At 39.0% G+C, this 25,727-nt stretch overlaps 4 protein-coding genes across 8 annotated transcripts; 1 reads left to right on the forward strand and 3 right to left on the reverse strand.

Annotated features, from left to right (window-relative positions):
- The first annotated feature begins 3,394 nt into the window (after positions 1-3,394).
- LOC124177778 (E3 ubiquitin-protein ligase Topors-like) lies at positions 3,395-8,011 on the forward strand. The gene is made up of 7 exons (XM_046560579.1): positions 3,395-3,558; positions 3,954-4,438; positions 4,690-4,917; positions 5,148-5,422; positions 5,870-6,028; positions 6,190-6,403; positions 6,512-8,011. The coding sequence occupies exons 2-7, from the start codon at positions 4,002-4,004 to the stop codon at positions 7,752-7,754; spliced, it is 2,556 nt and encodes an 851-aa protein (XP_046416535.1). The 5' UTR covers positions 3,395-3,558; positions 3,954-4,001; the 3' UTR covers positions 7,755-8,011.
- Positions 8,012-8,555: 544 nt separating this feature from the next.
- Positions 8,556-11,059, reverse strand: LOC124177785 (probable dimethyladenosine transferase). The gene is made up of 5 exons (XM_046560592.1): positions 10,767-11,059; positions 10,092-10,458; positions 9,603-9,948; positions 9,436-9,542; positions 8,556-8,699 (listed from the first exon to the last, which is right to left on the reverse strand). The coding sequence occupies exons 1-5, from the start codon at positions 10,822-10,824 to the stop codon at positions 8,657-8,659; spliced, it is 921 nt and encodes a 306-aa protein (XP_046416548.1). The 5' UTR covers positions 10,825-11,059; the 3' UTR covers positions 8,556-8,656.
- Positions 11,060-13,645: 2,586 nt separating this feature from the next.
- Positions 13,646-19,192, reverse strand: LOC124185192 (beta-hexosaminidase subunit alpha-like). 5 transcript variants are annotated; one of them, XM_046575721.1, is made up of 8 exons: positions 19,103-19,192; positions 18,000-18,348; positions 17,438-17,651; positions 16,236-16,357; positions 15,641-16,016; positions 15,052-15,344; positions 14,051-14,310; positions 13,646-13,916 (listed from the first exon to the last, which is right to left on the reverse strand). In XM_046575721.1, exons 2-8 carry the CDS (start codon positions 18,180-18,182, stop codon positions 13,736-13,738), a joined length of 1,629 nt encoding a protein of 542 aa, XP_046431677.1. In that variant the 5' UTR covers positions 18,183-18,348; positions 19,103-19,192; the 3' UTR covers positions 13,646-13,735. The 5 variants fall into 5 exon arrangements, with proteins under 5 accessions (XP_046431677.1, XP_046431686.1, XP_046431649.1 ...); XM_046575730.1 differs by having other exon boundaries at positions 18,000-18,215; positions 19,103-19,191; XM_046575693.1 differs by having other exon boundaries at positions 18,924-19,189.
- Positions 19,193-19,211: 19 nt separating this feature from the next.
- On the reverse strand, positions 19,212-24,940 carry LOC124185273 (neuronal acetylcholine receptor subunit beta-3-like). Its single transcript, XM_046575862.1, is given in 8 exon segments — positions 19,212-20,591; positions 20,696-20,848; positions 21,370-21,547; positions 21,777-21,968; positions 22,090-22,221; positions 22,538-22,582; positions 24,365-24,531; positions 24,670-24,940. Coding segments are annotated over 8 exon segments (1,293 nt in total). The 5' UTR covers positions 24,734-24,940; the 3' UTR covers positions 19,212-20,229.
- Positions 24,941-25,727: the final 787 nt, after the last annotated feature.

Raw genomic sequence — 25,727 nt, forward strand, 5'->3', positions numbered from 1 at the left:
CTAGCATTCCATGGCGGGCGTGATAATTGTTTTATTTTAACGAAATCCTCAAATGTTTAAGTCAATAAAATCCATAAACATCAAGCGAGGGCTCACAACTTTTGAGACAGTTTAAGATCTTGTGGTGATGATCCACCGTTTACACACTTTACACTGAGTTATGAACTGTCAAAACCTTCGATGAGCAGGTTATCTTATCGGTATATATCTATATCTATCATACCCCGGGCCACTAGCGCCCCTAGCGGATAGATAAGAAACAAGACCGTGTGCCTCACTAACGGTGACACCCCCTACCACTCAAAAGTGCTGAAGTTACCAAACCTGTTGTAAGACCGTGGCTTACTGCCGCCAGTCAGTGACGTCATGAAGTTTGTGACGTTGTTGACTGTGACTACTACGGTCTGGGACGTGTGGCAACTCGGAGTAAAAACGGAACGCAATTCGCAGTTGACTGCGTGACGTCATGGTTTCGGAATACAGCCTAACACCCGTATTCATAGTCCCTCCTTATCTCAAGGATAAAGGACGCCTCGATGAAGGCTTCCTTGAATCTCAGAGGCGTCCTCGTTTCATAGTCACAACTTGGCTGTCCCTTCCAGAAGGAAGACATATTTAAGTATATGTGATTGCTTATGGTGGTAAAACTGCTGATCGAAGCGCCACTCGGCTATATTTAAATCTAACTTGAACCGCTCAGCTCTCATTGTCAAGTTGCGTCGGTTGATGAGAGTGTATAACCTCAAAGTAGTTAACCTGTAGACTGGCGTAGATCCGCGTCATACGAGTCATAAGTGCATAGACGCCAAGCGCAAGCGCAAACGTTGGCTACATGAAACGAAACAGCCCATCGCAGTGCCGAAGGTTTCCTCAAGGAAGCTCGAGACCAGGGGGCTTATTACGGTTCTCGAGCGAGTTTACTCACTTCTCACATTTTCATCTCACGTGAGTTTGGTCACTCTATTACGGATCTCTCGAGTGAAAATGTTAAGTAACTAGGCACGTCCGGTATAGGGATCTCACATTTTCACGAAAGTTGACGCCATTTTGTCAGATAACCTATAAAAGTTGTTGTGAACGTCAGAAAGAATTGTTGAAGAAAATGAACGTGACAGAAGTACAATATATAAAATATATAATAAATAACATAAATATATATAAGTTATATTGAATGGGTCTGAGGCATCGCGTAGTGTTCGTCGTATTTTGAGCATTTGATTTTCCTGATTTTGCATAATCACGATCACTAAATTATTCATTGTACAAATTCCCACGTATCAATAACTTTTACTCTTTAACCAACAAATATGGAGTAATCTTCGTTCTTTGATGAAATTGATGGAACTGTCACGCAAATCCAAGCAAATTACGCTCACGAGCATACGCAAAACGATTCTCGATACCGAATTTCGTGTTGAGTTTATTCACGCGGACAATCTCGTTTTTTCACCTCCAGAGATTCACCGTAATAGGGTGAGCCACTCACTTTCGTCATTTTCACTCGATTCGAGAACCGTAATAAGCCACCTGCCTTGAAAGAAAGAGGCCAATAAGGCTCCTTATTCTATCGAGGAGGGTCTATGAAACGTGACATGAGGAACAAGGAATCCTTGTTCCTCAAGGAAGGACTATGAATACGGGTGTAAGTAAAGCACAGTTTTTACGTGTTGTATATGCGTGACGTGAGCCAAGGAGACACATGACCACGGTTTTATAGACAGGTCTGGGCACTCCGGCTGTAAAACCGTGCTCGAAAATGAAGCCGATGTTGTAAATTTTCGCCGCTACCGCTAGTGAGGGAGAGGCCTACTTTAGTACGCATACAGCGGCCTCGGAGATTGCAGCGCTCCGATCTTTGGTGCACAAATTGAGAAACACAGGCTTCAAGACGATCACGCTGCGTTATACGGGAAGGGGCTTGGAGTGCCCAGACCTGTCTACACACCCGTATTCATAATCCTTCCTTGAGGAACAAGAATTCCTTGTACATCATTTCACGTTTCACAGACCTTCCTCAACAGAACAAGGAGCCTTATCGGCCTCCTTCTTTCAAGGTAGGTCTCGAGCATCCTTGAGGAAACCTTCGGCACTGCGATTTGCTGTTTCGTTTCATGTAGTCGACGCTTGCGCTTGCGCTTGGCGTCTATGCACTTATGACTCGTATGACGCGGATCTACGCCAGTCTACAGGTTAACTACTTTGAGGTTATACACTCTCATCAACCGACGCAACTTGACAATGAGAGCTAAGCGGTTCAAGTTAGATTTAAATATAGCCGAGTGGCGCTTCGATCAGCAGTTTTACCACCATAAGCAATCACATATACTTAAATATGTCTTCCTTCTGGAAGGGACAGCCAAGTTGTGACTATGAAACGAGGACGCCTCTGAGATTCAAGGAAGCCTTCATCGAGGCGTCCTTTATCCTTGAGATAAGGAGAGACTATGAATACGGGTGTAAGACCGTGCTCAGCCCCCTGACACACGCTGTTAAAAGTGGTTCGCAAAATGTCCCTCGATTCTGCCGCCAATTTCCATCACTAGTGGCGCTAGTAGTTGTCTCTTGCTCAGCGGTCAGCGAGGGCAGTGAGCGTGTCAGAAATCTACTAGCGCCACGTAGAGGAACTAAAAAATAGGGAAAAAACGCGTACAATTTTTTAGTATACGAGCAGCAGTGAGTGTCAGGGGGCTGACCACGGTTTTATATACAGGTCTGGAAACTCCTATGCTGGGAGCCACGATTATTCGTGTCGCTTAACGAGTGCAAATTTCGATTCTAGCGGCACCACCAGTTGTCGCTGCGGTCTAGTTACCAGGATAACAATAATCTCAATAAATACGATGAGTGAGTGTGAGTGAGCGAATACTCATATACATATATGCGAATACCACGGTCTTGTCTGGACCCCCGGCCCCGCCAACGCTGTTGATAAGATCGCAACGAACCTAGTGGCGACTAGTGAACACAAAAATTGCTTCAATAAGCGACATACCCTCTCCAATGGAGTTTCCAGACCTGTATGTAAGACTGTGGGGCTGACTGTACTCACGGTGCTCACGATCGAATGTTAATACTGCGTTTCCATCGAACTTCAAATCGGTTGACTATCATAATGTGAGGACTGAAGTATGAAGAATCCACTAGATTTAAGGAACTCCTTAAATCATGGGAATTCTTAAAAGTCCATTGTTTGCATTGTTTTTAATGAAACGGTTGACATATTGCTTTATCGGCATGCATGTAAGTAAATATGAATACAGTGAAATGCATAAATGCCTTAATCTTTCGGCTATCTTGTTTCGGTCTGAAACAAAATACGAGTTCAATTCCACACGAATCATGTGACCACGACTGGCAATGCAGCTGGAGCACGGATGGTTGGCCGGTTAGTAATAACCAGTTAACGCCCTTGGTACAGCTGCGAGCTTTATGATCAAATTAGCCGATGATGGCAGTCGGTGCCTGCGTTGAGCACTTTCATATCTCTGCTACTGATTGTAGTTTTAATTGTCAACGTAACTTGTCGCATTTCCTTCGGTGGTAGGCAACATTTTAACGGTGAGCGGATGTCATGTGATGCGTTACCTTTCGGCTATTCCACAGTTTTAATCAGTTAACTTTTCCTCAGTCAAAGCTACTACTCAAGGGCAGCTTGATTGGGAGTTGAAATTTTCCTAGATTTAATTACGGCTTTGAATATTTATATTCTCTGCCTCGGAATCCAAAAGATTCTGCCTGTATTGATATAAGTAGGCAGTTACGCGTATAGTATCAACTGTGCTGTATACAATACCCTTTGTACATTACAGTATAAAGAGAGAGTAATCGTAAACAATATCTGTAGATATTTGCATTTCCATCATCCAGTACTGCGTATTTTTCAAATCAAATAATTTATTGCAGGACCTATCCACACTTGGGTCATAATATCTTTAATTGTGTGCATAATACAGGAAAACGTAATGCAAGGACCAATGGACCACGAAAAGAATTGACGCAAAATGGATGAAGAAATAGAAAGCATACGTGCGGCCGCCGCTGCTATTCCAAAGGGTCCGCTAAAGACGGAAGAAATATCTCCAAGTAGCCCAGACAATGAACCAAGCGAGCGAAGTGACGGCACCACGTCTCCTCCACCTAATTGCAGCATTTGCTTGGGCAAGCTCGTCAACAAATCTTTCACCGACAGCTGTTTGCATCAGTTTTGTTTCAGCTGCTTGTTAGAGTGGTCGAAAATAAAAACAGAATGCCCTCTGTGTAAACAAACTTTCAAATCCATCATACATAATGTTAGATCCGAGGGCGACTATGATCAATATCATGTTCCCCGTCAGTTTGTCTCACTGTCTGCGTCACAAATGGCTGCAACAGTGGATGTTCATTTTGATCTGGTCAGCAGTATAAACCTGCCGAGGGAAACACATGGATTTAGTTACCGGTAAGTTAGCTAAACAGAGATTCTTCATTCTTGGTTGTCAGTTACTGGCAATGGCAGCTAATAATTTTGAAATCACAATCAAGCGTTCTGCACAGAAAAAACTTCATGTTCCTACAATATATTTGATATGGATATGATATGCTGTCAAAACAATAAGGCCTGGTTCCCGCTAGAAAAATATTTACATGTCGTTCAAGAACGTATTTATTTGAATGCTAGAAATCGTTTTTATTGACAACCTTCTGTTTTAGTACAACAATGACACCTAATCATAGATACCGAAATATCTTAAATCCCGAACAAGTTATGAGGAATGAACAACTACCTGCTGTTACGTCACTAGTTACTAGAGAGGAACGAAGACTGCGACGTACTAATCCTATTGACTATCGGCGCAATGTGTATCGTTTTGGACATTGGGCGACATCTCTACCAGACATATTTGGAAACTTCAGGGAATGCAGTGCTGAATACTATCGGTAAGTTACACTGCTTATGTTTCGCATTTTACTTGTATTATTTAAAATGAATTATTACAGTTTCAATTTTGAATTTCTACTTTTTCCTATCATTTATTTCCATGACTTCAAATCTGAAGATTATTTTAATTATTAAGATACAAAGTCCAAAATACTTAGTTTTAGAATTTTATTAAATTTCAATGTTTACCAGGATACTAAGACATGTGTTGTATTGATCTATTTTACAGGCGAAACCCAAACCAATTGAATCGATTGATTCCTTGGCTGAATCGCGAACTGCAAGTATTGCTTAACAACAATGCTCCACAAATAAGTTACGTGATGCGTGTTATCATGGAATCTATCACACGGCATGACTTGAGAAGTTCCGACTTTCGAGACACAGTTCGTCCCTACTTTGCCATGCACACCGAGCACTTTGTCCATGAGCTACTTAACTACGCGCAGACCAGTTTTGACTTGATTGGTTATGATCAATACGTTACCTATGTTTCAAATCGTGGTTAGTATATTTGATTAAGGTTGCATGTTGCAAAATTGTCCGCCAATTAATGTCACCGGTTCGTACCATTCAAATTCCATCTCTTCTTCCAACAAAATTTATACATTCTATAGTCACATAACTGAAAAGATTTTCAACTGAACAATTTTACTCTCGCATTCTTACCCAATTGATGTAGCTTTTTGTTGGACTTTAAAATCCGCTACATATCTGTAGCTATGGAAAACATCTCTTTGGTCACTGGATTATAGTCTTTCACGTCTTTTGGTGAATATCAAGGTGTAAAATTATTTTGAATAATAATGGTCATTTGGACTTCCGTATCAGAATTTAACTTGGCGAACAGAATAACCGATGACGTCAAATTGTATACAATTTTCGTCGGAGAATAGTTGTGGAAATACCTGAATTGATTTTGGACATCTTCATATGTCATATGTGTCGCAGGTTTGTCCAATGAATATGTCCCTGTCGTATCATCACCCAGTTCTAGTAGCAGCAGCATATCTACTGATTCAGATGTTCAAGTTGTTGAAGAAACTATCGATGCAAGTCGGATGAATATTGAGATGCTCGGAATAGGTCCGCATACAGTCGAGATGCCTGGTATGTAGTCTAATACTAAGTACATACATAAGTATCTACCCTTGACTAACACAGTCTTTGGGAAACTCAATAATAATACATTTTTTCCTTGCCCATGCTTGCATATATTTTGTGATTTCATGTAATACGTTACTCTAATCTTGCATTTCCTCTCTCTCAAGGTCCAAGTACAGTAGCCGAAGCACTCCGAGAAACTGCACAAACTTCTAATATTGTATTGACAATTTCGTCAAGCTCATCAGGAATATCAGATAATGAATGTGAAGTTGTGGGGTATGTGAAGCCTCGGCATGAAAGAACACCAGAAGTTATCGATCTATTATCATCGGATGCTGACACAGTGAATGTGCCTGATGCTCCCAATTTAGACTATGGGTGAGTCTTGTGTCTCTTACGCCTATTGCTTAGAATTTTATATGAAATTTCCGTTTTCTTAATACATGCTGAATATCTGCCTCGCTGATCATTGATACAATTTTTTAGCGAGCATACTAGACATAACTGTCAAATTGTGACAAAACAATGTCCACCATTTGAAGATTGTATAGATCGGTCTCCTTTTGATTCGCCGAGTGTATCAACCTTAAGCGAAGTTAACGAGGCTACGACTTCTACGGATAGGAAAAGAAGCTCAACCCAAAATACTCTGGCATCCTTAAAACGATTTTCTGACACAACGACGTCGGAGAGTGATGATATCGATTCTAATCGGGATTATACTCCCTACAGCGGTAACGGATCAAAGAACAAAACAAAGAAGTCAATCATTGCCACAAGTCCTGTGCATGGTCAAAAGTACAAGCGGGGTACGAATATGTTTGTTCGAATAAAGCGTCGTGTTAAAGCATTGATTTCAAGTAGCAGCGAATCTGAAGGCCGGATCATAGATGGAATGTTCAAACCCGTGTCAATATCACCAGAAAGTGACAAGAGAGAATATTCTTCAAGTTGGAATGATTCTAGTCCAGACCGGCACAAAAAACGTCAGGAAACAAAAGGTAAATCCAAATTAATGAAATCGGCAATATCCAATATGATAACAGTTCGTAAAGACTTAGTTAAAAAGGAAGAATGGTGCAGTGAAAATTGTGCAGAAAGCGATACCTCTCAACGAAGCACCAGTATTCCCAAACATAGATCTTGTAGAAACAAGAAATGTGGATCGAAGAAATATCGTTCGATCAAGGATTCAGATTCCGAGCGAGAAGTAAAGAAGCGTGAGAGTGACGAATATAATTCTTTTGAAGACAATGGGATGTCAAGTAAAAAACTAACAGAAGCTAATTTTAAAGTCGACTACAGCACGACAGATTCCGAGAGGAATGTGTTGAATGGTCGCTCAAGTAGCTATTGCAGCGCACGATCGAGTAAAGCATATGTTGGTAAGAAAAAATCAAAACACAAGGATAGACGAAAAGAAAAGGGAAGTCGCAAATCCGACAGCAAGACTGTTGCTGCTACTGTCACAGATTCATTCCAGGCCGATGACAATTGCACACCAAGTGTTTCAACGGCATCTGTAACTTCATCCATTAGAAGTGACACACTTCTTTCATCTAGATATGCCAGTTCTAAAAAACGTTCGAGTTCTAAGGAGAGACGTAGATCCCACAAAAAATACAAGGAATCCAGAAAGTCTCATAAACGATCTAAGAGCGAATCGAAATCAAGGTCCAAGAAAAAGAAACGCCGTATTAGATCATCCTCCAGTTCTGACTCGGAATAAAACATGTATTAACAAATTTGTTCATTAACGTTCAGTTCTCTGTTCGTGCGCAGCAAGATTTAACTCTCACAAATCATGTCTAGATGAAATATCTTGTTGATAATAATTCCCAACGCTAGCGTGCGCTAGCAAAAATAGGACCTGCATAATTCATAGATATACGTTATGGAAATAATTGATTGAAGGGTGATCATAGAATACACAATTCACGAGAGTAATTGAACGTTTCTTACACCTATGTTCTATTTTTTTTTAAGCCCCCCCCACCCCCACCCTCTTCTTTTTTATGCAGTAAATACGGACGAAAAAAAAAAAAAAAAATACAACGATAACACGTTTTCGAATTGAATCATTTTTTTGCTCAGAATTGAATGAAAGAATACCGTGAATCATAAAAAAATGTACGTTAAATTTTCGATACGTCAAAAAAATTTCTCACACTATTTCAAAGTCCTATTTGAAATATGTTTGAGCACACTTTTAGTACGTCGGAGCAACTGTTCTAATTAATTTTATTCCTGTTTTTTCGAACCTTCCCGAATTCATTGTCAGTTTTGGCCTGTTAGTGATCCGTGGCCTTAAAGTTCAGTACTAAACCATGCGTTTAAACTGTCGTAATTTCGTAAACGTACGTTAGTAATATTGAGTATAAGTAATGGCAATATTCAATACTTCTATTTTTCTAAGTGATACAAAAGTGATAAGCTCCCTGCTTTATTAATCGATGACGTGCAGCGACGAGACAGAATTATACAAACAGAAACGCATTCTCTTGAAGGATAAAATCAAAAGCCTTCAAAATTTTGTTTAATTTTATATTTACTTTCATATTGTACATAGGTTTTTTTTTAAGTCTACACACAATACAACCGCCTTACTTGCATTGATCTGCACAGATTCGGTTAGGAAAAATGAATGCCTTCCGTGTTGAACGCATGCAGAAGGCTGAAACAAATAAAATTGTGATCATACATATTTATTGTCCCCGAAAATTAAAGAGTTGACATCTTTTGTTACCTATTTATACCATGCAAACGGATTCTATGCAATTGGTACTGAACGATTCAGTTTGATATTTGCAGGAACAATAAAATGCACTGAAAATGCCATATTTACATGGAAATAATATGCATGTCTTTACAAATTTTGCCTATTCCGAAAATTCGTGAGCTCTGTAAATTTGACTTCAAATCAATATTCAATATTGGAAATATAGTTGAGCTATTATACGTTTTACCTGTTTAGTCTCAATTCCAACAAATATCAATAAAAATGTGTGAACATCACACATCGAAACTCAAATTGCAATCAATTTGACGTAAGGTGCGATCTACCACTCAACGTTGTTGACTTGAATGGTCAGTTCAATGCTTTTGAAATATTAATTGAGAAAGTGGTGGTATTCAGATAAACAGTACATTTCTGAATTGGACATTTATAAAGAGGGTTATGTCTTTCATGGATACGGGATTAGGTCCATATAAATATGGCAATAAATTGCAAGATATTGTTTTTCTTTTTTTATATATAATTTCACCCGAAATATGATAGTTAATTTTTAGTTTACTGACATTGTACTATAATGTTTATTTCAAGTAGCGCCACGTTACTTATAGGTACAAGCATTATTCAAAAAAGGATGTTATGAATAGAAATAAAAACATAAATAAATACGAATTACCTCATGAAGTCGTCGATGTCCATGGACCTTGCTCGTTTCTCTGTGGCTCCTGCTTCGGTCAAAATATCATTGATCTTGGTTTTCAAATCAAAATCATCCGGTACGCTCTGCAAAAATTTTACATTGACAGCTCTATTGAGTTTTACAGGTAATGTGTGTCAACTCACAGTATTTTTTAAACTGCAGTGAAGTCTGTAATTTTTTTCTAAGAGAGTCGTAACTGCGGTCTGTTTGAACGCAGCAGCCAATGTCTTATTTTTCCTGACAAATGCTATTCTAGTCAGACCATCCCATTCTTTATAATTTATTGGAGGAGGAGGATTTCTTGGTTCGATTCGAACTACACTAGATTCAACTTTTGGTGGGGGTCTGAAATTATTTTTGCCGACTTTCATCAGCATATCGACCCTTGCCAATAACTGTGTATTGATACTCAGTCTACAGTACAATTTATCTCCTGGCTTTGCCACTAGCCTTTGCGCGAATTCTCGTTGAAACATGAGAACTGCGCATCTGAAAAATTAAAAATATCACAATACAGAATACTGACTATCGAAATCATGGCAGGCAGTATTAGTTGTCTCTGCCAAAATTCTATTTACGCATGCCAACGTATTTTCAAGTAACAAGATACTTTGAGTATGATTTTGGTTTACCTGAAGAAAGGTCGGTGCAAAAGCAATTTGAACACTAATGGTGAGGATATTTGATAAGGCACATTTGCAACGCATATGTCAAAGAATGGCAGATCCGTCTTGAGGGCATCCCCAACCATAATCTTAAGCTTGGCTTGAAACGGAGTACCTTGGACACGTTTCTGTAATTCAGCGACCATCCTGGGATCTACTTCGCACGCGATAACTTTTTTAACTTTTTCTAACACCTTGACAGTCATGTTTCCGGTACCTGGACCTATTTCAAGGACCACATCGGTCGGTCGCAGAGCAGATTTCTCCAACATTCCTTGTATGATCAATGGATTTTTCAAAATGTGCTGACCAAAGTCCTTGTTAAACACAATGCCTGAAAATAGAGGAAAACATTACTATCCTCTTTCGAATTCAAGCAGTTATTGTTTACGATGTTTGAAAGAGTTTTCTACTTTTTACACTTGGTACGCACCAAGTGCAGTTCCCTTATATTTCGTCCATCACGAATGGTTGTATGCTAGAGAAACTGTGCTCCTGTTCGCAATTATTACAGTAAATAGAAAAAATTTGGTATATTCCTTGATGGAAATAACCGTACGGTAAGAGTGGAAAGAGCCACACGACGAGATCCGCATAAACCTATAGCTGTGTCGAATACCGATAGCTGTATCGAATACAAACCTTGTTTGGAAACCTCTTGGTGGACGCGAGACTTTTTATCAACGCGGATTTTTGGCATTTTCAACAGTTTACACAGCTTGTAGAGGTTATATGGTATATTTCACTATACTAGTGGTCCAAGCACAATACGTTAATACATATTTATACACATGGTTGACTGAAGCGTTGACTGAAGAATGTAAAGACAGTTGTCCCTAATGGGCTTTGGTGTGACAACCGAAAATCATCGTGTACTCGCGTCCCCTGAGATGATCCGACGGTAGAGTTGAGAACTTATTGCAGAACATCAGAGTTACCGATTTCGACATAATGCCGGCTACATTCACCTTCCGAGTAACACAGTCTTCGCAATGGTAAGCCCAGCCCGGTAAGCCCAAGCCATTAACGTAGCCTGTGTGTACTTACCGACTTGTCGGCGATATAAGAAATTAATAATGAGATTAAATTTCTTCCAAAATTCCTAGCAAAACAGTGATTTAGTTAAAGTATAGGTACCCGAGAGAAGAACGTATACATAGATCATAAATAATAATAGATCAGATGTAATAATGATGCAGAGACCAAAATAGTATATATGTACATATATGCGATCCATGTACAATATTAATATATATGTTTAATATATATGTTTATAATATACATTTACTCATTAATATGTATGATCCATTTACGATTAATACGTGATGCATACTATAAGTTTTATATTTTCCAACAAACTAGATTATCTACAATAATACGGCTATAATGTGAAAATAGACGAATTATTCATTCCGAAATCGGATTCTATTCGTCACGCGCTCAATGTATTCGATAACATTAATATTCATAATTATTCCAACGACTTTTGATTTGCTCTCTCGATCTTTAATTTTCGTAGGCATAGAATCGAGAGGCTGTTTCAGCTAGTCGCAAGTGAATTATATACGTTGGGTAAAGAAGGAGAATTGTTTTTCAAAAAGTGTTCGTATGGAAAAAAATTCAGAGTAAGTGTAATGCGTCACGGGTGCGCTAATTTTGATCGAGATGAAATGGATGCTCCGTATATGAGACAGTATTTAACGCAGTGTCCTGATTTAAAGACCTAAAAAGGTGATTGTCGGTGATATTTTTTTTTAATAGGGAGAGATAGAACGGAGCTTCTTAAAACTTGGAGTGTATTTTAACAGACATTTGAAAGGTACCAGAAAAAATTGTTATCATCCAACTGTCGCAGAACGGCAGCGTTATTAGCTGACCCGTTAACTGAAGAATATACCCTTTAGTCAGCGGCTGACCATCGAAGGGCCTAGCCGCTTGAGTCTGCAATCGGCAGAAAAGATAAAGTGCGTATTTCTTGTCTGATTGTGAAATGTAAAAACTGAAATCATTATACATCATATCATATCATCATGCATCACAGATAGTATTAAAGTTTGAAACCAAAGTTTGGATGTTCGGATGTTCAGAAAGTGACGTGACCCAAAATTTTTTTCTTCTCTTGACATCATCGATCTATAGTAATCGTCGACGACGGAAATCAGCTGGCCGAATTCCTCAGTCTGGAAACAACCGCGCAGTAGAGAGGACGTATGAGAATCGCGCTCCGAGTACTGGGTTCTCTACCTCCTGGTTCCTGCACTCCAGGTCCGCTACCTGGTGAACCTCGACTTCCAGGACAAGCGCTCCGTAGTTACTGCGCTCCAGGTCCGGCACCTGGTGAAACTCGACTTCCAGGACAAGCGCTCGGTCGGTTCTCAACTCAAGGTCCACTACCTGCAGGAACTCGACTTCTAAGACAAGCGCTCCGTGGTTCCTGAACTCCAGGTCCGAAACATGGTGAAATTCAAATTTCGGGAAAAGCACTCCGTAGTTTCTGCGCTTAAGGTCCACTACCTGATGAAACTTGACTTCCAGGACAAGCGCTTCGTGGTCTCTGCGGAGTAGGTACGCTACCTGCAGTTTGACGATTTTGGGTAATGCTGGAGTTAATTCTTTGATCCGCTATATCGACGTAATTTTGGACGAGAAATCGACTGCGCGCGGTTCAAACACGCTTAGAGCAACGTATCAAGAATTACCTATAACCAAAAAATGACAGATTTCCTTTTTAAAATTTCGCTGCTGCTAGTCGTTTCCTCATATTTTCTCCGCTGTTGGTCCTACGCTCTTCTTGGTGCTTTTCCTGCGTCTCTGAGGGTCTAATTAGCCTAGAAAGGATCATACAAATCGATTCTGAAATTGAAAATATCTTATTGAAAAAATTAAGGCAAACCCCTTTGGATATTCAGTGAAAATTTTGACAATTCTGGATGATGCTGGAATCAACTGCTTGATGCACTATATCGACGTTATTTTAAAAGAGCGGAGCATGCCGATAAAGACAGCGACTATTAGGACTCAGATAGCGTTGAAGGCTGTTAAAAACGGTCCTTAGAGCATATACTGCTAAAGAGTTCGGTCAAATCAAGTCACGGATTGGGTAATTGAGGGGTCGATTAACTGAGGTTCGGATATCGAGGTCCTATACTGTACATCAAAAAATGTAGTATCGAACACTCCGATCGCACCAAACAGTTACTTGTACGACATTTTCTTGTAATCGCAACAATACTTGAACATTATACGGCAATGATATTCCTTTTACAGTCATCCTCTAATAATTCGATTGAGATAAAATTTCTCTCCGTGAAATAAGGTATTTTTATTATTTTTCAAACAGAGTATTTCTCGTGAATCGTTACTTAATATTCCAGAAACTGTCAACGAAACGTCGCTAATAATATTTAAATTCTGTTTGTGTATTTTCAACATTTCGATTGATTTCAAGTCAACTGAAATGTTTTTCCGGAAATCGATGCATTTTCCAAATTAACAATGCTGTTTGAAGATACAATCAGCAGTTTTTCAATCAGTATGCTTATGGAATTTTATTTCCTGTTGCAATTATCCGTGTAAATAAAACATACTTGGAAGGAAAACGAATTCATGCATCATTGGATACAGAATCCAGGGCCATTCGGCGGCTGCGCGGGTATGCCGCGTCTATTCATACGACACGCGTGCTCTTCGAGGCGTTGAGCAGCATAAGTCACAGAAGGGTTTCGTTCGTGGCTCCACAGTCTCTCGGCCGCAGCACTTGCTCTTGGCCATATTCTTGGATGGACGTTCGTACTAGAATAAAAATTATGTACAATCAATCGTGTTTCACGTTCGGAATCTGATCAAGATCCGTATCCGTATCCGTATCGTTATTCGATGGACGGGGCACTAATACTAATTCTTTGCGTTATATTTATTGTGAGTACCTGTCGACAACTTCTCCCCACATGCAGGCTTCGCCTCCCAACACCAACTCTCGCTGTTGAACGGTACTTGGAAATGCAAGAGGATCACAAGCGTAAAATTTGCGCCAATCCCCACCATTCTGAAGATGGTCAAGGTACCAGCATGCTGATAGCAACACATGAAATCCTGCCTTCGTTACAGCCGCTAGTTTGCTCTTTTGATTTCCCGTCCATACATGGACCACCGTTTCCGGTGAGAGATGAACACCGTTATCGAAAACCTTAAACATTCACAAAGGGTCTGCTGTAGTACGTCAAAGGTGACATCTTCCGTATTCAAATTATATAATTATTTAAAATTAGAGTGATTACAGTAATTGTATCACTGGCGACAACGTATTTAACCCAAGAATGGTACACTTCCGCAACTGATCACTGTGTGGTAACAGTGCACCTGGTTGCAAACAGTGTTTGCCACCCCGCGAACTTGGAGCAACTGTGGTTTCGTCTGCACTCAAGATTTCTTCATGAATCCAACACAGAATTGTACGTTGAACGATTCGGAATGTGGGGAAGTAGCATAAAGTCGAATTTTACTACAATTATTTATAGATAAATCATAGTCGGTAGAGCTTGGTGGCCAAGGGGACGATGGAATTGACGAGCTGGGTATGCCACAACCAGTGTACCGTTCTAGGGTTAAAACGCCAAAAACATCTCAATAGTACAAATTGCAGATTAATATTCAAACCGTTTCGTATACTGCATTACCCTAAAGTGTCATTTGTATCGAACAATTATTTCTATAGTGAATAGTTTTTCACACTTTTAGTGTACCTATAAATCTGAGGTCAATTGTTTTTTGACAATACAACATTCTTGTCTAATATTATTGCAATACACTCAGAATCCCTATAGAGTTGAGTTTACTCTGGTCGGCGTGGTCGCCTTGTTCGAAAAATCCTATAGTTAAATATCAGTGGATACTCGAACATAAATATATTTGTCACTCTGTAACATACCTCCTGCCAAACAATAGAGGTCGTATTGAGATCCCGAGTGATATTCAGAAGATTCTGAATGTACTCTGCCTCTAGTTGTTCATAGCTATCGTTCATGTGATGCTCGTGCATGTACTGACGAATGCGTGGATTACTGGCCCAGCAATCAAACGGCACTTCATCGCCACCAAGGTGAATGTACCGTTCGGGAAAGGTGACGCCGATCTCGGCAAATAATTCACGAATGAATGGATAGAGTTTAGACTCCGTTGGGTCAAGTGGACCCAAGGTGCCATCCGGAGCTCCTGTGCTATCTGAACATTGAAACCCCGCATTTACCTTACATGTATTATTTAAGGAATCGATGTAAATGATACGCATGGCAGTATGCGCTATAGAGATAAACATTTCTTTGTAAAATTTTGAATCGCCAGGAAATTGATACTGCCGTAGGGTTGTTTACTACTTGTGAACAATAATTGGAAAGTTTGATTTGACAGAAACATTTTTGAACACGGAGATTTTACTTCATTTGAAAGGAAAAATGTAAAAATGGAAACTGCATTAAGATACTTATCGAATAATATAACAAGAGTAAAGCAACACCAACCGTTGTAGCATGGTGTGAGTAGGTCAGGGTGAGATTCTCCCCAAGACCTGGTATGACCTGGGGTGTCGAATTCGGGTATGACACGGATACCCCGGTACCTCGCATATTCAATAATCTTCTGTACGTTTTCCCGCGTATATGTTAGCGTGGGATGGAAGGCACCCTTGGCGGAGAGCTCTGGAAATCGGGTACTCTGATACGGGAAACTTTGGTCATCAGTAATATGCCAATGAAATACGTTCATCTTGTTGTATGACATTGCATCCAGGGTTCGCAGTATGTCGGATATTGGAAGATAGTGACGTGAAGTATCCAGAAGGAGACCACGATGTTGTAATAGTGGCTTGTCAATGATGGTCTGACACTTCAATGCAAGCTGTAAGTTAATTATTCGTTGAAAACCTCTACAAGATATTAACCATCAGTCTCGTTCGCCTTCAAACAAGAACGGAATTTTTTTTTTCGAAAGTCATGTTACGGATTAAATTATAAGAATGTTAAGAAAAAATAACTCTAATACTAAAAAAAATGCACATAGGTATACATAATACGTTACGTATTATAGCGTTCTATTATTGTTTTTTGTTATTCTTACATTCGGCCCGTCCCCGGAACGTGATAGGAGGTGGGTAAACGTTTCAAGACCTCGAAGAATGCCCCATATACTCTTGGCCATGAGGCTTCCTGCTTCTGTTGTATTGCGTACATCCAAGACATCTGTTTGAGGCAAAATAATTTGTTGGGTCATATTTTTACCGTGTGTTGAGACAGAAATTGACAGATGAAATAAAACGATTACCTACACCGGTAGACGGAGAAGAGGTAGACGTGATATGAAAGTACATGAACCATGATTAATACAAAAGTGAAGTCGAAACACGTTTCAAAAAATCACTTCGTGTCGATTTTGCCAACCTATCAGTATAGGGTCGTCCCTTTTGCCAATAATCTTCAATTGTAAAAAAAGCAACATCATTTTTAGTGAATAGAAACTCGTATTGCTCCTCAATATCGTCGAAAAATTATTTTTACACGAAATGTGTTGTTTTTTTTTCTGAATCTATCTATCGACTATGTAACGTCTATCGTTGAGTGTTCAGAATTTCCAAATTAAAGAAGTTCTTTGCCAATCTTTTTTTTTTTAGTTCTTGGCAATACTGTGATAGTGTTGTTAGATACGCTGCAAAAGCAAAACAAGATATCGAGGGGTCTAATAACAGAGTTATCACAGTACAATTCCTCGAAATTTAATTCGGAAACATGCAGGGCATTGAAAAATATTTACACGCCTAATCATCCCGTCTTGTGGTTGATGGAAATATTTTCGTTCGTTCATGAATAGCATCACCACATTCAAATTCAGTCCGATACACGATCATAATCGGGCCAGAAAAATACATAATATAAGATATTTATATTGAAAATATCTATGCATAGAAAAATAGAATAAATTATAATTGATCCGATTATTGCTAGATGAACCTAATTCGGTTCGCGAATTCTCAAGAATATGCAAATTGAAGTACATTCGTATATCTATGTATAAATTATCACGGTTGTCAGCACAAGCAGAAGTTCGGGTGCTTTTCATCTAATGACATAACTCAACAAAAAGAATATGACTGGTGTCGTTGATCACACACATAACCAATGGTACCATTTTGTGTAGTAGCGTGTTGGTCTGTTTCACCTTTGTAGAAAGCACCATTGCAAGTATACCTTATGATCAAAAAGTTTTCACCGCATTGTCAGAAGTCAGGCTGAAATTATACGCCGTCAGAAGAAAAATCGTCTTACAGGATTCGTTCATGTTCAGATGAGGCATATCCTCGCACGGGTTTATTAGACGGACGTTCAAGGAGGCAAGGTTTCCGGCAAAAGAAGAGTACTGCCTTGCGTGTGCCCGTGGTGCCGATCGGAGTTCCCTGGAAGCCACACTAGCTTCCAAAGTTACGATGGCTGTGTAACGTTGAATCGCGTCTTCGAGAATATCACAAGTCTCTCCAGTTATCTACAAGAGACCAGTGAGCAAGTGAATAAAATTAATTGTTACGGCTTACGATTAGAAGGAGCTTCGAAATCCGGTACAATTACACTGAATCTCTGCCAAAACATACGATGACATTTAGTACTGTAAGTTGAAGTTTAATTATGACGCGGAGCGTGTACACTAGCTATAAAGTAGGTTGGTGCATGTGTAGTTAAAACTCCGAGGTATCTGATGAATCGATGCGATTGCGGAAAAAAAGCATATCGGATCTCTCTGCCCTGAGATTGTGCTGTGTCTCCTCAAGGAAAACGACCCAATATAATATAATTTTTTCGATGATGTAGGGTATTTCTTAAGTTACCAACTCACCAGGATCTGGAATACCGATGGCCGAAGAATGAGGAATCCGTCGTGTTTTATGGTTTGATAAGGTTGAGGCCATGGCTCACCTCGAGTAGCGGTCACCAATGGCCCGGGATTAACACGATATGGGTTTGAAATTACCACCGACGTGGATGCGCACAAGATTCCCAGTAATGTCCAAAACATCATTATTTATCTTTAGGGTTATTTTCCAGATGACCTCTAAACCAACCGATCAGTACACATGTATTGAGCTCCAAGCGTTAATGCATCCGAAGCAAGGAATGCTAACACGAAGAACTTTTTACGTAAATGAAACAATAAGGCTCGTTAATTTGTCCTTCGATCGAATATGCTGGAAAATAAAAAAACACTGTAGGATAAATAGAAATGATATGAAGATATTAATATACATACAAGAGAAAGAAAACACTCTGTTCGAAAATTACACGTTGGTCCTAACAATAAGTGTAAAATTGGTTACGTATTCCAAGAATAAAATATAATGCTAAATCAATTCTTGGTATCCAGAGCCCTGGAACGTCGCATGTCATCGCATAGGTCAGTATAAACAGAAACCTCCAATTTTGACAAATATACGCGTTACTTACTGCATGATACTTCATAGTATTTCTTCAACTCTGTAGCCTATCGTAAAACAAGTAAAACTGACCAATTTTACTATGATTGGTTCGTCACGTATGGCTGTGCATTTAATGCGCGAATTACATGAATAATTGTAGTCGTAATTCTATGTCTCTCACGCACAACGAATGTTATACCTAGCACCAATCATTTGCGTTATGGAGTAGCAGTGATAGTGACAGACAGTGCTTGTGGTTTGGCCATATTTATATGACTGCCCAACACTTATACGACAAAAACTAATGAATTCCAAAACTTCAGACGTATCAATGGTACATTACTTACCTATAGATTTTAATTACGGCCAAGCTATCTAATACCGTTCAGTGTTCTTATTCCAGTTCAATTACAGTCTGGTTTTAAATTAATTTGTTGGTTGTAACAATTAGAAGGTACTGATTACATTTGGTCATTTACTTGAATAACAAGTTTTGTAAACGATTGAATTAAAATACTTGACTTACTCGACCGACGAGTGTTACGTACAAAATACATTACGAGGTTATCGGACCTTTTGTCGGGCCAAGCAGCGGCGACTGACTGGCGACGTCACAAACGACTCGGCAACTTGAATATTTTATAGCGTATGAACGGCTATAGTGCACGGCGCCCAACAAGCATCGGGGTTATATTTAATGCCACTGACTTATCTTTAGTGCTACATGATTGTCAACTTTCGAAGTTATGTTCCACATATATAATAGGTGATTGGTAGGCTGATTATTTCCCTGCCTTCTGCGACGATTTCAATGAATAATCAGATAAAACTATGTAGTTGAAAGTGTCCAATATAATTTTGGAAGTGAAAGTGTATGTTTCCATATTTTTAATCAATTATCATAAGGAGGGGTCACGTCCTCGAACTTACACGGTTGATCCATCGATGTGTAGTAATTCAAAAACAAACGTTTTCATACAATTTCAGATCTGAAACTGAAGGCCGTAAACCTTAGAAGAACTTGTTCGAGTATCACTTCAGAAATCAATCAGAGCCCTCATACATTTGTGCTCGTACAACAACGCCATAATAATAGCTTCATTGAATAATGTAAGCAAATTCCGTACCTCGCAAAAACACTTCAGAATGTGCCAAAATAAAGTACACTATACAATTTAATAATTTTACATTGTGCAGCCACACGGTGGGTTTTGTGATGGTCAATGGTATTAAATGCGTAATTGCCCTGTCATGTACGACAAAAGTTGGAATACGATGTATATCGTTGTCCTGCAACTCATAGACATTTATACTCTGCAATTTGAGCTTACACTTGACCTAGTAATCTCACATGGGTATATTATAGGTATAAGACACAGTAGCGCGGATAGATGTAGTTTTATTAAATGTATCGTCAAAATATTATGTCACCAACATATAAGTATACTGACAGTCGCAAGACGTGATTCGAGATGCGAATACATGCTATGCCATAACGTGAAACTGCCAGACATTCCAGCTTTCTATCTGACGCGAACCAGTCCCAACTGGTACATAGTACATGAATTTATAATGAATGATAATATTGACGACAGGATGCTCTTGTGCACAATATTTTCTCAGAGATGATAAGTCAGGCACACCCTCGTTGTTTTACTTAGGAAGGAGTACTGATATCATGATAACGTATGTTAAAAGCACGGCAATGAAAGACAATCGGTTCAGTAAAGTGGCGAAATGATGCCACGCGTTGAAACTCTCTGGATTAATTCGAGACGATGTAGCACTCGATTGGATCAACCCAACATTGTCGTCTGTAGTTCCCAGTGTCGTAGAGTTTTTTGGGTCCAAAGTTGCGAGCAGAATGAACTGGCCAGCCTTTCTTTCCAATATAAAGGAAGTTATCGATGTAAGCCAAACCGGCGCGGGTATCGATATTTGTTTCAGTTGTCGGAGCAGTGCGGTTAAGAAAAGCACCACGCTGGCAATGACCAAGGAATTTTGATGGAAGGCCACTGAAAATTATCGTTATCATACTGTTAATACATGTCACCTAATTCCCCGACCATTGGTTGGTACGAACAATTATCTGGAAGTAATTGCACATAGTATGTCTTACATATCGAGGGTAAAGTGTCACCGTTGAAAGGAACCTGCCAGTTAACATCGATGATGCAGAGTAAATGACAGATCAAATTGAGGGCAGCCAGTACCATTCGTTCACTGGTCATTGGATTTAGCCACAGTACCATCATGGTCAAGACGATTAGTACTAGAATAGTAGATACGCCGAGCGTAAGTTTATGAAACAAAAGTATAGTTTACAATTTTTTTTTTTTTTTGTACTGTTCGGAGTACAAAAACGTAGACTTTCAAGTACGAGGACGTAAAGATCCTCTTTTTGTACCGTCGCGAAAGAGACTACTATAAGTACGGAAGACAGGCGTAAAAGATCAGCAAGCCACGCTTGCGTTGCATAAATACATTTTTCCAACCAATTGCGTAATGTGAGATTTTTTTATCCTCATTTCCGTGCGTAAAGTGCTACCTTCTGGGCATACCGTGTGAAACGTGAATATCTACTTCGAAACGTTGTATCGAAATGACCTTACTTTATGCACGGTATGCCAGAAAGAAGCATTTTACGCACGGGAATCGCGATCTAAAAAAAAGTTTACTTCACGCGTACTGTTATAGAAAATAACGTTCGACACGCGTGAGATTTTAAGGTCTTATGAACTTGCATCGAAACTTGCTAATAAGTGTGTACTGCACGCATGCATAATCGCTCACCAATTGCAGGAGCAAGGATGGTAGTCTGCATGAAAGTTGAATGCCGTTCAACAACGACATTAAAAACCAATCTGGGGAATGTGTAATTCATTGCCTCAAACCTTTCAACTTTTTTCTGAGCGCTTATTGACAATAGTTTCCATTGTGGATTAGGGGTAAAATCGGGCATTTGAATCACCTAGAAATTAAGTGAATTTATGGAGAGCCCGTTGTTGTTTAGATAACGGACACTTCGCTATCTTAAACATATAAATGTAACAGGTATGTAGTTGCAAACTTGGTGACTCAATATCACGGAATTGAGGTGGCAGGTTTCATTCCAGGCTCATACTATCTGTTGATGATTTGTCTAATTGTTACCTAGTGGTAAACGAGAAATGAATGGAATTGAAATTGTGCTACGTTACCCCGCGATGGATAAAGCTATAATCTATCTCTTCCCCTGTGTGAGACCAGGAGCCAAGATAAAGGGTACAGTTATGACTGTCAAAGGGCCAGTGCTGATAATTTGCTATGCAGTGTGACGTGTATTTCAGTGCCGGGACACAAGCTACACGTCCACTGCTATGTAGTATACAATCAGTTTTTGGTATCCCATACTGTTCACGGTCTAAGTTCCCGCTGCGAGTAACAGAAACATTTAAATCTTCATTAACCGATCTATTTTGGAATCCTAAATTATAACACAAGTTGAAAAGCACGAATTCAATTAATCGAAACCTAATTTTTAACAGTGTCTTACGAGTTGTAAACATATAAATGAGGTATCCAAAGTTCGTCACTGGACACCTGAAGTGAGTTGAGATTGCCAAATTTTGATATATTCCAACTGAGATGCTCGTCCGTCCAAATCTGAAAGTTAGATCCAAATTTTTAATTTGCCGTTGTCTGTAAAAGTGACATGACTCCAACTTTCAACGTTTCAAAAGTCATGTCTCGAGCTATTTAATATTTTCATTTAGTTTGACACTCAGAACGATCTGAAATAAGTTATTTAATTTACTATTCTTAATTTAATTTAACATTAATTTACATTTTAACTAGTGGTTATTGGTATACTACTTCCAAGTATGTAAGTAATTTACGCGCTGGTTTTTATAAGAATGAACACCCTGTTTCAGAATACGTATAAATGTGCCTATCATAAAGAACTTCTTTGACAACGTACCAATGCCATCCAAGCGTGGAGTACGAGGGTATTTGCATGATCGTCCTACAACAGTCAAAATTATGACAGCTATTTAGATTGCGTCAGTGTGAAACTGTACATCAGGTTTAACGTACAGTGTCATTCATCACAAGACGTATAAAAGATCCTTATCGCTGACAAGGAACACCAATTTGGTACCCCCTTCGAATTGCAGCAATTTATGTATGTTGTAGAACGTTGTATAATAAAAAACACGTACTTTTTTTAATGGTAGGAAAAGGGTTTGAAGATGTTGGACGTGACCCCCAAAAATGGGCACCCAACGGGGCGATTTCTTGATGCGCTTTAATTAATGGATTTGCATGAAACCTCGTAAGCCAACAGGTGTCTTTCAGTTTTCAATGTTCTACAGCATACATGAGTTGAAACGACATCGGAGAGCGATACCAAACTAATGTTCCTTATAAGTTTAACAATGTCCGTATTTATGCAACGGGTTTGTTACCCTCAATTCACATCCCGTCATTTCATCTGTGCTGATATCCGATCAAACTGATTTAGTGAGCTCTTGCTTTATACTCTCATGGTCTCGCCATACCTGCCTTTTGATGAATTACCTGTACACTTCGCAGATCGGGATATTAAAATTAATTAATTAATTAAACCATACAAATCATGCATCCATGTAGTGTAGGATACGTCTGTGGAGGCGTCAACAGCTTCTGTGCAGTATTTGACAGACAAAATTAGCCGGAGTGCTGAATTTCGAAAGAAACCAGAAAATTTTCCCGCGAATCCAATACCTGCATGCATGATCAATGAATTCCTTAATTCCTCTAGTTATAACGGTCCCGCATAGTTCAAAGTATTTTGAATGATGTGAGAAAATATCATTGCAATAATTAGAATGATTATTTATCAAACATTATATGTGCAGAAGAGAACGGAGCTAAATAGCCATACTGAAAAAAAAATCAAGACAAAATATAATTTCGAGGTCATTTTATATATTTGTTAATTTTTCGAATACACACCGTAGCTTGAATTCGGTTATATTCAATGAAAAAAAGTCAATCAATGCTGAGTAAAACGAACCGTTTTAAGATTAGTAAAAACAACTTGTAGAAACAAGTACTTCTCACCAGTTTACAATCCTATTTAATTTTTCACGCACATCATTCGAATCTGAGGTCCGACAGATTACAAATTTTTTCGACCTAACCGCTTCGAAAATCATTGCGAAAGCTTGTTGAGCTAGACGCCCAGACTGACAAAAAGACCAACTTTTCTATGAAAACCTGTTTCCCGGATATCAAAAGCCCGAAAACTTGAAGATTCGTTGAAATTAAAAAGGTCATTTTTCAGTTAAACCAATACTTTTCTTGTAACACCACAAGCGGTGAAAAGTGAAAACTGTAAAAGCAAAACTATGATTGCAAAACGACCGCGAAAATCATCAAAACCAACGCCACGTGTTAATCAGTCCAACGCAGACGATGCGTCATGTATTTATTCTAGTGAATTGTACTCAGAATCAACTGAATTTCAGATTCAATTTTCCAATGCCGAATATTGAGCACATGATTCTTGTGCGAGTGTAATTAATCGAGCATTAAGTTATAAACTTATTGAGTTGAAAAATTATTGACGTTAATTTGAGATAATGTTATAAGTTAGATTACAATCCTCAATATACCCTATTTACACTATCAATTATCAATTTTTCATTTTTTTTCAAAGGGTTTACGGAGTCCCATGCTTATTTCCAAAGAATAAAAGAGGAGTTCACTTAGCCCCGTTCTCTTCTAAAGATGATGTGTAATCTTAAACTCTAGAATATCTTACGAATTCGATGAACTTTGGGATGAGTTCCAAGTACACCTTCGTAGCATTATCTTGGTGAAGGGATGGACGGACGTAATTATCGTAGTCGCAAAATAAATGTTTTCTTAGTAGTAAAGTCATCGAACGATTCTTCACTCGATCCTCGGGACACTGCGAGTATTTGTCAACTATATCACAAGTTTGAATTAAAGTCATGGATCGAGGTAGTAAGGAGAGATTTTCGAATGTGATGATTCAATAAATTGCTTTCAGGCGCGATGACAAAATCAGTAAAATCAGAGTTCGAATTGATTCTCAACACTCACCTGAGAATTGTATTGTATTATTAATTGCTAACAAGATGAACCCCAACACCAGCAACCTCGTCATGGCTCAAGAGTCGGCCAACACAACGTGGATTGAAGGCGTAACAAGAGTTTAATAAATCTGACGATGAGCCACAGAGAAGTGTGAAATGGGTACATGTATCACGCCCATGAAATTTGACACTGATTGTGAATAACGCCCCCATAGGCAGGTCGAGCTTATCAAGGGCCGATTTCATTCAATGATATCTTGGTCGGGAAACGTAGTTTCACTTGAATGTAAATGTACTAGATCACGATCGTTAGTACAGAGATCTCATTGCAGCACTAGTGTTGGGGATAAATGTGTCAGTTAATTTATCACCAAGAGCAGGTTCCGTACACCAGATTCCCTCCGCGCACGACGTATGCAAGATTCTGACTATATAACCCATGATCAGTTAAGCTTTTCCAATTTTCACTGTGGTAAAAAATCAAATTGTCCCAGCACTAACGTCACTCTACAGACGTGATATACAAGAAGTAGGATTCGTTCCATGGACTTGTTCTTGGGATTCGTTATAAGCATATATTACGTTATAGAGTCCGACTTGGACCTTTTTTTCTGCAGGATTGAGATAAATTACCGATATACGTCACAATGTAATATCTTGACAAAAGATTTTTAATCTTGATCGAATTAAAGGATTTCGAAATTGATCGAACAATAAATTCTCGAATGATTGCGCTCGAACTTCGCTATCTCGACTTTCGAAGAAGCCAATCAGCTTTGAGTACATAATTGGAGTTTCAGTGAGAGATATATTTTAAACAAAGACCTTAGTTCGTATGAAGGATTTCTGAAATCCGGGAACCTGTCCTATATTGCAACGAGTGATTTTTTTATAACATTACGATTACCTAAATGTTTAGATTGCTTAAAACTTACGAAACCTGAAATTAACATTCATTTCCAATACCAATCGCTTTTCTTATGAGACAATAATCTGTCATTACTCATTCATATTATATTGACGCTATAGCGATGATCCGTAACGACAGCAACGTAACACTATGAG

This window comes from Neodiprion fabricii, chromosome 1 (assembly GCF_021155785.1).
Source record: "Neodiprion fabricii isolate iyNeoFabr1 chromosome 1, iyNeoFabr1.1, whole genome shotgun sequence".
Taxonomy (NCBI): domain Eukaryota; kingdom Metazoa; phylum Arthropoda; class Insecta; order Hymenoptera; family Diprionidae; genus Neodiprion; species Neodiprion fabricii.